Genomic DNA, 12249 nt, shown 5'->3' with positions numbered 1-12249 from the left:
GTCATTATTAATCAGAGAAATGCAAATTAAGAAATCTAAGATACCACCACACCTGTGATTGGCTAAGATGAGGGAAAAAATAATGATGATTGTTGAGGGGATGTGGGAAAACTGGGACATTGATTCATTTTGGGGGATTGGAACGAATCCAACCATTTTGGAGAGTAGTTTGATCTATGCTCAAAAAGTTACAAACTGTGATACCTTTGATCCCAGTGTTATTGGGGATTATATCCCAAAGAGATTATAAAGAAGGGAAAGGGACCCGTTGTGCACGAATGTTTGTAGCCCTTTGTAGTGGTAGAAACTGAAACGAATGGATGTCCATAGTTGGAGAATGGCTGAATAAATTGTGGTATAGAAAATTATGGAATATTACTGTTCAAGAAATGACCAACAGGATGGTTTCAGAAAGGCCTGAGAGACTTGGACTGGTGCTTGAGGGTGAGAGGACCAGGAGATCATTATATACTCAATAAAATACTAGATGATGACCGCCCTGATGGACCGGGCCATCCTCAGCAACGAACAACCAAATCATTTCTGATGGAGCAGTGATGAACTGAATGGCTATGCCCAGAGGAAGAACTTGGGAGATGACTGGAACCATTGATTAATTCACCCTATGGTTATGCACACCTGCATTTTTGATTTCCTTCAGTTGATTGTGTAATTCGGAGTCTGGTTCTTTTGTACAGCAAGGGTGTTTTTGGTCAGTATACTTGTTGTGTATCTGTTATATTTTAAATATTTTAGCACTACTGGTCATCCTTACATTTGGGAGGGGGGGGGGTAGGGAAAGGGAAGGGAGGTTTCAATTGTTAATGCTGTGGAGTTACCTATGTATATATCCTGTAAATAAAAGGCTATTAAAAAAAAAAAAAAAAAAAAAAAAAAAAAAAAGAAAGAATACGCTATTCCCTTCAGGGAATTCAAGCCACCAGATCTGTATGAATAACATTTTATAGTTGTGGAAAAACTGAGAGATGTGACTGCTGAGTCATTGATGTCATTCACTGAAATGTCATTGAGAATGTGTGGGTGCTTCAAATATGAAAGGAAGCATTTCCATATTTTATAAGGGAAAACAGATGTAGTTTGTTAACTATAGGCTGGTAGACTTGATTTTGTTTCATTGCAAAATTCCAAAGCATGTTATTAACGAATTGTGTTGCTCGCCACAAAGTGCTTTAGTTTCATCAAGAAGAAACAGATCAGGATGAAAATTTATGCCTACATGATAGCACAGTTGGGTAGATACTAAACTGGTGGGATGACTGGTGAGGTATCATTAATCAGTTGATATCAAGTTAGAAAAAGAATGATCTAATTCTGATGGATGTGGCTCTCTTCAACAATGAGATAAACCAAACCAGTTCCATTTGTTCAATAATGAAGAGAACCAGCGACACCCAGCGAAAGAACTCTGGTATGAACCACAACATAACATTTCCACTCCCTCTGTTTTTGTCCGCCTGCATTTTTGATTTCCTTCTCAGGTTATTTTTACCTTATGTCTAAATACGATTTTTCTTGTGCAGCAAAATAACTGTATGGATATGTATACATATATTGTGTTTAACATATACTTTAACATATTTAACATGTATGGGTCTACTCGCCATCTAGGGGAGGGGTGGAGGGAAGGAAGGGAAAAGTTGGAACAGGTTTTGCAAGGGTCAATACTGAAAAATTACTCATGCATATATCTTGTAAATAAAAAGCTATAATTAAAAAAGGAAAAAAAAGAAATGAGGAGAGATTTAGAAAATTAAAAAAAAAAAAGAAAAAGAATGATCTGTCCTTAGCCCTATGCTTTTCAATTTATTAACAATTTACATGAAGGTTTAATTAAGACACAAAGCTAACTAAGAAGAATGGCTACCGTGTTGTAGACAGAATTCTAAAAATATCTCGACAAGAAAGAATGTTGGCTTGAAGAAACTGGATAAGGATTAATGCTTTGGATTAATGCTAGTTGTCAAATATTCCTCTTATATACAAATCTGTTTGATTCATTTTTATTTACAATAATAATGATAATTTATTCCTTTATCTTTTTAGCATTTTCTCTGAAGACAAAGAGATAAACAGCTAGGAGTGGAGTAGGGTGGGTTGAATGAATGAATGAATGAATGATGATCTAAATGGAATTAAAGTGTCTAGAAACATAAAATGGCATCTAGTTTTTGTACATACCTTCAAATCAAGCCAGTTTTGATATATCTCTTTTTCACAAATGGTGAAATCTTGACCAAGTAGATACTGGGGAATGAACTGTCCCACTTTCACCAGAACTTCATCATAATTGGGCAACATCCCAAAGTTCATGATATCATATTTAGCCATAGAGCTCTTTTTCTCATCCAGAACCACCTGGTCCCCAGAAGTATTGTTAAAGTAGATAGTCCTCAGAGAAGAGTGAAGCTAGATGGAGATACAATTTGGTCACTCCCTCATACACACACACAACAGGGAAAGCCACGACTAAGTTCAACAGTCTGGGTAGGAAACCTGGTAGCATATTCATTTATCCATTCATTCAATCATTCATTTGCTCATACAACATTTTCTAAGCTTACCCTTTCCAAAAAATCATTGCATGGGTAGAAATCTCAAGGCCTGGAGGTTGTGTCATTGTTATAGAATTAATTTTTCAGAAGTTATCCTTTTTGCTAGAATTTACACAAAAAGGGTACTGAAAAACTGGTGGTCATTGGAATTGCTACCATCCCTCTCATGCTGCCTTGAGCACATTAAATGTCATTTGGGAGTTTGAGGAGATGACCTGTGTTACTTTGCAAACTTTAAATTGAGATGTAAATATTAGATCTTACTGCTACCATCACCACCACTCCTGCTACTACTACTGATGCTGCTGTTACTACCACCACCAGTAGTACTGATACTACTACAACTAGAATTATTTGAAAAAATAAATGAAATCATATCCCAGTAGGAATCATTCAATCGTCCATCCATTTGGGGATACTAATTCAGTCCAAGTGAAGGGACAAAAGGAAAACTGATTGAACCGTCTTCATTTTATGTCTCTGATCACCTCCTTTTCTCTAGAGCTCACTCCTACATCATTTAGTGTCAAGCAGTGTCATGATTCTCACTCTCTGAGCAGTGTGTAACACTGAGCTTATGTGGCTTATAAGGATGAGGCAAGAGGAATCAAAAGTTCAATAAAGATCAATAGATTCTCATGGAGGGGTTCATATATATATGCTCATTCAGTAATTCAAGGGAAATATTTTTTTCTATAACTGGGACCTGTGGTTCCTGAGTTCTAATTATTCCATTACTATCGGCAATCCTTGCCCTGAAAAAAATGATCACCACATACTTGAGAACATAATCTTCAGAAGCTGCTATGGCAAAAATCAGCACGTGCTCACTGGACTCTTGAAAATGATTCTCTGAACGCTTAACTAGACTGGATGGTAGACACATACTTGGTTATTGTTCCCACATATGAAGTCTTTCTGACTTTTTTGTTTTTCAGCCATTTCATCATTTAACCCTGTAGTGTTCCCTTAGCAAAGATGTCGGAGTGGTTTGCCATTTTCTTCTTCATCTCATTTTTATAGATGAGGAACTAAGGCAAACAGAGTTAAGTGACTTGCTCAAGGTCTCCCAGGTTTCACTCACAGGTTCCAAGCCTAGTGCTCTATTGAACTCTATTGAACTATCTCAACTAGCAGCCTCTTACTACACCTAGAGCACTTTAATTCAGAAAGTTAGGGGGATGATCACCAGATTTTACTAGGGGAGAAAACTGGCATATTACATCAAGAATTATGTCAGAACAGATATGATCATGGTTTATGGTTCCCAGGCTGAAAAATATGGAGAAGAAAGGGAGAAAACTACATATTAAAGGAAAACAATATTGAGTGATGTCAGAGTATTCTGTCATCTAGCCTTTGTCTTTCAGGTGACCTAATCTTGGGGTGATCAGCATTTCACTCATTATCATCACCTAAAACATCTTCTCTTTTATCATTAATCAAGCTTGGTAGATTGGAAAGTATATTAAGATTTATTGATATTTATCAATGCACTGACCAATATTGTTTGGTTAGACAGAGGATTAACAGTAAAGATTACCCCGTTTCTCTTGTGAGAGTGGTGGGGGATTAATAATATGAAATGAAACAATAACTGTCAGATGTGGCCAATGTGTCATTTTGTATTGATTAACTATGATTTTTCTAATGAAGTAGAATCTCATTAAGGAAGGATCATTAGGATATAATTATTCTTTTTTAAGTATCATTAAAACTTTATAAAAAAGAATGACAATAAAGGAGGTTTTTTTCCCTAATTTAGTAACAACAAACTCAAGTGAGACTTCAGATTTCTACTGGGGATGTGAATAGGATGTTTCTAAAATAACACATTAACGATTTTCCACAGTACTTTTGCCAGAATAGTGAAACCTATGTATCTCTTCTCAGAATATTTAACGTCCATCATAGGATGACCCCAAGAAGGCTTTTGTATAAGAACTGCTCTAAAACACATAGCATAAGAAAAACAGAATTAGCTAGAGGGAATCGAGGTAGGACTTTACTAAGAAGGAAATTAGGTTTCATCATGTTCCTGCATCTAACAATATGGTCATAGTTTTCCAAGAACTAAATACATTTTTCTACAATGTATTCAAAATACTCTCTTGGCACTCGAGAAAATCTTTTCTGTAATTTTTAGGGGAAGACGTCTTTCAGAAAGAAAGATTACATTATAATACTTTGCAATTATTGGTAAATCCTCCATATGGTGGTGTATCCATAATTTCAGGAATGAACAAATTCTAAAAGTAGCAAACCAAGAATATCCCTTTGTGATCTTGTGTATACCAATGGATATGACCTTATGAATAGAAGGTATTACCTGCCATGGTTGAAGCACCAGGAAGCCTTCATCTCTCACAGATCCCATTTCTGATCTTTTCTGGAGTATTTCATGAAGAGCCCAGACCACGGTGTACACAGCATTGTAGAGGAAGTAACTTTGGCTGGACATGGTCATGTCAAAATGGTGCAAAGGAAGCAATTCTAAGGAAGCATTTACTGAACAGTCTTCTAGTTCTAGTTTTTGGGGCTCATCTGGACATTCAAATGCCGAGACCCAAAAGCTCTTAAGGAAAATGTCTCCTGGGTATTTGGCTGGGGTGACTGTCCTGAGAAATGCTTTGAAACCAGGAATTTCACTTGTCTGATGTGAAAATATGAGAGCTCCATGAAAAGCATCTTCATCAAGATTGTAAGGTCTCATGGTGACATCCCAGTGTGGAGTGATAATCCAAATCTTCCAGATTACAAATATAGGTGGCTGTGAATATCTCAGGATCATCAGTGAGTCTGCATCACCATGGATGACGATCACCTTGGCTGATGATGCCATAATTCTGGGCATGAAATCCACCTGGGATTCAGCATGGCGTCTCTCACTGACAGGGATCTTCTCTGTGAAGGCCACACAGGCTTTGTGTCTTCTCATCTCTTCTCCCATGTCCCAGAGGAACTTCTCACCTCTCAAGTCATCAGTAACAATCAGGCCCACCCAGGTCCAGCCAAAATGTAAAAGAAGTTGGACAATGCCCAGGTGCAGGGAGGAGTCCTGATGGGCCAACTGGTAGCGAGAAGGAAACTGGGCCTTGTCACTCAGGGCAGAATCAAATGGACCGTAGCTTATCTGGATGGGAAAAAAGGTGAATCTTTATGGGCTATGTGAAAGTAAGATTGGTGCATAGCAAAAAACTCAATATATTATCCAATATATTTAGCTTTGTTAGGGACAAATCAGAGTGGGCCTAAATAATGGTGAAATGCTGGTCATCCTAATATTAGGCTACTTGCAAGACAATAACTAGATGATAGAATACTCTCATTCTAGTGAAATTCTTCACTACACTGATCCCTCATAGCCTCTGTCTCAAATAGTTCAGGATTTTTTGTGACTTATTGTCCTTGTTTGTGGCCCCAAAGAAATTTCCTGGGTAAATCATCACTATGGCACATCATTACTATGCGTTGGAGATGTTCATGGTTAAGAGATGATTCTTCAAGCAAGAATGGTATTGCTAAGATGAAGTATTAATGTATGGATTTATGGTCACATAGATGAGGATTGCTAGATGTCACAGTGGATAGAACACAAGGTCTAGAGTCACTTAATCATTGTCTGCTTCAACTGAATAAAAGAAAACAATAATAGCATTCAATTCCTAAGGTTGTTAGAAGGATCAAGTAAGATAGTATTTCTAAATTGCCTTGTAAAACTTAAAGCACTCTTTAACTGCTAAGTTATTATTATTATTAATAATAGCTGAAATCATTATTTCACTTTCATTTGCAAGAATGATGATTCATTTTAAACTAATACAATTTTTAAGGATAGGAAACATACCTGTTTCATCAATGGGGAAAAGAAAGTTCCTACTAAAGCGGGTCTGAACCTTCTCTACAACATTGATGTTTATTATTACCTAGAGCCCCGTGAGTTAAGTGACTTACCTAAAGGAATGTTGCCAGTCCAATGAGCAGGCCGTGGGCTCACTCTCCTGACCCCCATTCACACTGGCTGGCCACATTCCCTGAAGACAACTGGATACTTCTCCATTGAGGGGTAATCATGAGAGATTGCACATGTCTTTAAATGGGATTGCTCATTAGTCCCCACCACAAGCCTCACAACTCTGAATTATTACTTGATACCAATTAGTCCCTTAGAGTTCATTGATATTTAAAAATAGTTATTTAATAAGATTATATAATAAGAATAGTTGGTACCAACATTCCTCCTAAGAGCTAATAACAACAAACTCTAACATTAAAAGACTTCACGTTTAAATTCTCTTAACATCGGTTTTTGTTTTCTTTCAATTTAGACAATCCAGTTTACAGTATTTGTGAAAAATCTACTAGGTCTAATAAGTAAATGAAGTTACTCCAGGGATAACAGCGTAATCCTATTTGAGAGCCCATATCAAAAATTAGGGTTTACGACCTCGATGTTGGATCAGGACATCCAAATGGTGCAACTGCTGTTAAAGGTTCGTTTGTTCACCGATTAAAGTCCTACATAATCTGAGTTCAGACCGGAGAAATCCAGGTCGGTTTCTATCTGTAAATTCATTTCTCCCAGTACAAAAGGACAAGAGAAATAAGGCCAACTTCCCTGATAAGCCCTAGAACTAACATATGAATCCATCTCAGTATCCTAACTCAATTTATACACCCCCCAAGAACAGGGTTGTTATTTCTGTTTCATAAGTACAGTCTTTTTGCCAATCTCATGCTGTTATGATGCATAAAAGACTGATTTTTGCAAGGACATCCCAGTAGGATTCAAGTTAAAAGACAAGACCTAGGAAGAAGAGAACAAAGTGGACCAAAATGTTGGCCACCAGATTTTTCTTGACCATAATCATTCCTAAGCACCAGTGTCAGTGTAAACTCACTCACACTGCCAGCCATGGCAGTGACAGGCTTTATTGAGGGATGGATTTCACTACTTTCTTGTCTCAGAATGTTGGAGTCGAATAGGAACGTTCTCAACTCAAATCCTGTTTGATCATGTAATAAAGGGCATCTAGTTGCACAATGGATAGCCTTTTGTGTCTGGAGACATAAAACAAAAACAACAACAACAAAAAAAAAACCTAAGTTCAAATCTTGCTTTCTGTGTGACCTTGGGCAAGTCCATTAATTTCTCTCAGCTACAATTTCTTGAATTGTAAAAGGAAGATTAATAACAACACTTACCTCCCAGCATAGTTCTAAAGGTCAAATGCTGTATTTGTAAAGCCTTTAAAACACTGTGTGGCCCATAGTAAGCATAAAATAAAACTCCTATCCTTTCTCCCATTTATCTTGTTTGACTTTGGACATCAGTTTACTTCCAAAAAGGGGCACAAGATGTCCAAGACCCCCTACCTGTGGGAATCTGTAGAACTCCAGTAGTGTCCCCATCTGGACAGAGAGAGCAGACGTGGCTCCTCCAATAACAGCTATCGCCTTGTCCTGCTTTTCACAGCTAAAATTTGGAGTGGTCTGGCCCTGACCCGACAGCCACCGCAGGGAGCTCTCCATGGTCCTGGAGTCGCTATGGTAGGTGTTGTAGATGTGAAACCCCAGGGTAGTATTAGGGAGCAGCCGGGGGTCTCTGTTGATTTCCTCCACGGCATACATCAGGGCCAAAACCTGCTGGTAATTTTTGTGCAGCCACCTGCAGGGAATGGAGAGCAGATCAGAAGCTAGCAACAAATTCCATAGAACTCATGAACTTCAAAAAGACTCATTCTAACATTAGATCACAGGGTCCAGAGCTCAGGCAGCCTTATATGTCACAAACACCTCCTTTTTACATCAATTGTCCCCCTTCATTATTAACCCTCCTGAAAGTTTTAGTGTAGATAATTGGTGGGGAAATTCTTGGCAAAGTCCCTGGCATGTAGTAAGCACATAATAAATGCTTATTAACTAACTGATTGCCTGCGAGATCTGATGAACACTCATTTTATTTAACAAATATATATTGAGAAATTACCCAATTAAGGGTGGCATAAGAAGGAACCAGGGGACAGGTCCATTTTTAACTGATGTTAAAGAAAGGGGAATATGAAAGAGTACTTTTTTGCACTGGTGAGACCTAGACTTCTGGAGTAAGAGAATGGCCATATTCAAGAAATGTAATGGCTAAGACTACATCAATGTGGAAGAGCACAGCGATGCTGAAGAGAGAGCAAGGTTTTCTATATAAGGTATCCCAACTCAGAATTATGTGAAGCAATCGTTTGCCAAATTTTGTTTTCTCTGGGAGAATCTCATTAAGAGGTAACTTATCTTGCCCTGCTTTTTCTGCCTATTGACTTTTCTTGTTCTTCCCTCTTACTCACCCATTGAATGAATAGTTAAATTGATTCTATTTTCTCAAAACTCCAAGGAATCTATCTCCTCCTATTCACTCAATCCACAACTTATTTAGTGTAATATTCTCTAATTTCTTGTCTAGATTGCTGCAGAAGTTTTTGACTTGATCTTGAGTTTAGTGCTTCCCCCTCCTTGATCTATGGTTCAAGAGAAGACACTTCTCATGTCACTTCCCTGTTAAAGAATTTTCACTGGTTTCCCATTGCCTTAAAATCAAATATAAAGCCTTTTGTTTGGCATTGAAGGCACGTTGCAATCTCGGTTCAACCTATTTCTCTAACCTGATTACATATCAGCCCTTTCATGCACACTACATTGCAACCAAAGCTGCTTCCTGCATTTTCCCCTCACATGATGTTCTTTGTGTTTGTTCAGCAAACCTGAAATTTTTTTCCTCCTTACTGCTAGCTCTAGGAACTCCTCACTGTTTTGCAAGATCTGCTCCCACATCTTCCCCTATAAGAGTCATTTTTTAATGATTTCAGTTCTCAGACTCTTACCCTTTACTTTTTAATGTGATTCAGTAATAATCCTGGAATAGAAAATATTCAGGGAATTCATCTGGGGAGGATGAATGACAAAACTAGCCGCAGGAGCTGTTTGCTTCAGTTATGTTCCTCTCAGCAAACATCATCCCAGACCATCTTAAAAGTACCTCTGGTGACAAAGAAGAATCTGTTGGGACAATCCACCATGACTAGTATAGGACTTTGCCCATTACGTCCTCTAAAAATTTAGGAGGAAGCCTCCATTTCCTCTTCTTTGGTGAAAAAGACACACAACTCCATTATTGTTCATCCTCACCTATTATTCAACATTTGTTAAGCACCATAGTATCCTAGAAAGGGCACTGGCCTCAGTATTAGAAGACCTCTCCAATCAGCCTCTTTTGGAGTCTGTTTTCTTATCTGTAAAATGTTTATAATAATAAGCAGGATCCCAGCCACACAGGGAATTTCTCTTTGTCTCTCTGTCTTTGTCTCTGTCTCTGTCTCTGTATTTCTCTCTCTCTCTCTCTCTCTCTCTCTCTCGGTCTCTGTCTCTGTCTCTCTCTCTGTGTGTGTCTCTCTCTGTTTCTCTGTCTCTCTGTTTCTCTCTCTCTCTCTCTCTCTTTCTCTCTCTCCCTCCCTCCCTCCTCTCTCTTCTCTCTTTCTCTTTTCTACCAAAAAAAGTTTTATCTATATTTTATAATTTGATGGACACAATCCCCCAGGAAAGAAGCACTATTATTAATCCCATTTTTATAGAATGATATTCAGCAAGTTTAAGGGACAATAAAAAGACATTGCAAACCTGAAAATACTATTAAAAGTTATTATTATCATTTTCATTATTATTGATATTTTTATGAAGCACACATAACAATTAACTTAGGATAGATTTGAACCCAGATCTTTTTTCCTACAAATCTAGTACACACAAAAAAGTGATTTTTGTTGCTTTTAGTGCTAGCTAGTCTCCTACTGGGGTTCCTGGTATGGCAGTACCTTCTTTTATCCTCTTCAGCACTAGTGGTTAGCATGGAACACAGAATATAAAAGATAGATGGATCTTTCCCAAGGCAGAGGTAAAGGACAGGGTCTTCCTGCTTCATAGACTTGAGTGACCATGGGAAGGATCCAAATGGCAATAAGGTGGCCCCTTCTAATTCCTAAGTCAAGGAAAGGATTCATTTTTTCTACAGATATTAAGGACAGACCAAAGAATGAAAAAATACAACAATTACATACAAGAAGAAAGAGAAAGTCTCAGAAACTATGGGCTGACTACTCAGGCTTGCTCATTTATTTCCTAGGATGACAGCCCAAGACCCATCTACTTACTGGTGGGGATTACAGGCCTTGTGTGGCTGCTCTGCTCCTGTGAAACTCTTCACTGCCATTAAGTACAATGGGAAAAACCCACCAATGACAAGGTCTCCATCTTTGTGGACACGTGGGTTGATTTGCTCAAAGCAGGGGGAATTTTCTTTCCTGACTAAAGAAGAAGGGATGCTCAAAAGCAAGAGGAGATTAATCAGAAGGAACATCGGGGTCTCTGTCCTGAGCAGTTTGCAAAATCCTGAGCCTAGGAGCACTCAAGACATCCACGGCCAATGCTTGAATCACCCTTTAATGGGACAGTTGTTCTTAGTCTGATAAATGTCTTCTCTGGACAGGTATCCAGACATTAGTCTCTTTCTGACACTGAAACAAAAAAACAGCAGAAGTCCAACTCTTGTACAGAAGCCAATTTGCCATAAGTAGGGATCATTATAATCCTGAGAAATAAGTGAGTGAATATGGCCCCTCTTTGGTGAAAGTGCATGTATCAAGAAAGAGCTCTTGGGAATCATCTCTGCCTAAAGACATGCACCTGCATCTCAGCCTCCAAGGGAAAACCCAAAGAAAAATATGTTTACACATCTTCCCCCCTTTCCCCAACAAATCCTCATGGTCATTAGGCAGCCTGTTTTCTTAAGGATACTTTGAAAACATTTGCAGCTGTCACAGCAAAACTTCCAATACTCAGAGGAGACTTTAAGATCAGATGTGACCAGCCCAACTTACTGAGAAGATGGGATAATGAGTTCATGTCAGTGGGGCTTCCAGTCTTCTGGATTAAGTCCTACTCTTCTAAAAGTTGGGCAGCACATCTCTTTCAAACTCAGGATCTAGAAAAAACACTTCTAAAAGTCTGTACAAGAATAAGGTATTCACAATAGATCAAGCTCTTCCACCTTGCTGCTTGGACCACGCACAGACCTGAGTATCGTTTGCTTGAATTTCACCATCCTGAATATTTTTGGTGGTCGATGTCTCTTTTCCTGAGAGTGGAAGATTATTTAGGGTAGTGACGGCCTGGCCACAGTAGACACTTAGTCAATGCTTGTTGATGGACCTATCCTGGGCGTCTGCCCTAGGTTCCACTCCCAACCATCTAGTGTCTTCCTCTCTCAGATTCCCTTCAATAAATTCCATCTACCCCATATAGACTTTCCATCCATCTAGATGTGCTTGTGTCTCTCCTATTAGTTTGTAAGCTCTTTAAAGAAAAGGAATGTGTGCTCTTTTTCATATCCTTTGTCTATCTGGTACATAGTAGGTTTGTACTTGTTGACTGTAGTACTGAAAAAAAAAACCCTTTTTAAACATCATATTTTCCCTTTTGTCTTCTTATTCTTCTCTTCCAACATGACTCCTATGGAAATGTGTAAAAACGTGAAGGCCCGTGTATAACTTTAAAAATTTGAACAAAAATTATTTTTAAAAATATTAAGGGAAAAGGGACTATTTTGATAAGTGATGAAAAATAGTGCTTTATT

The 12249-nt window shown here is 38.3% G+C and overlaps 1 protein-coding gene across 1 annotated transcript in view; it reads right to left on the bottom strand.

Annotated features, from left to right (window-relative positions):
• Positions 1 to 10974, bottom strand: part of LOC100931482 (vomeronasal type-2 receptor 26-like) — a 28992-nt gene extending 18018 nt beyond the window's left edge. The window contains exons 1-4 of the mRNA XM_012545836.1: positions 10769 to 10974; positions 7950 to 8241; positions 4903 to 5706; positions 2200 to 2427 (exon numbers count right to left, since the gene is read on the bottom strand). Of these exons, the coding sequence (XP_012401290.1) occupies positions 2200 to 2427; positions 4903 to 5706; positions 7950 to 8241; positions 10769 to 10974 (1530 nt within the window). The remainder of the gene's footprint in view (positions 1 to 2199; positions 2428 to 4902; positions 5707 to 7949; positions 8242 to 10768) is intronic.
• Positions 10975 to 12249: the final 1275 nt, after the last annotated feature.

Source organism: Sarcophilus harrisii, chromosome 3 (assembly GCF_902635505.1).
Source record: "Sarcophilus harrisii chromosome 3, mSarHar1.11, whole genome shotgun sequence".
Taxonomy (NCBI): Eukaryota; Metazoa; Chordata; class Mammalia; order Dasyuromorphia; family Dasyuridae; genus Sarcophilus; species Sarcophilus harrisii.
Note: the sequence above shows the minus strand (reverse complement) of the source record. Positions and strands in the feature narration are given on the sequence as shown.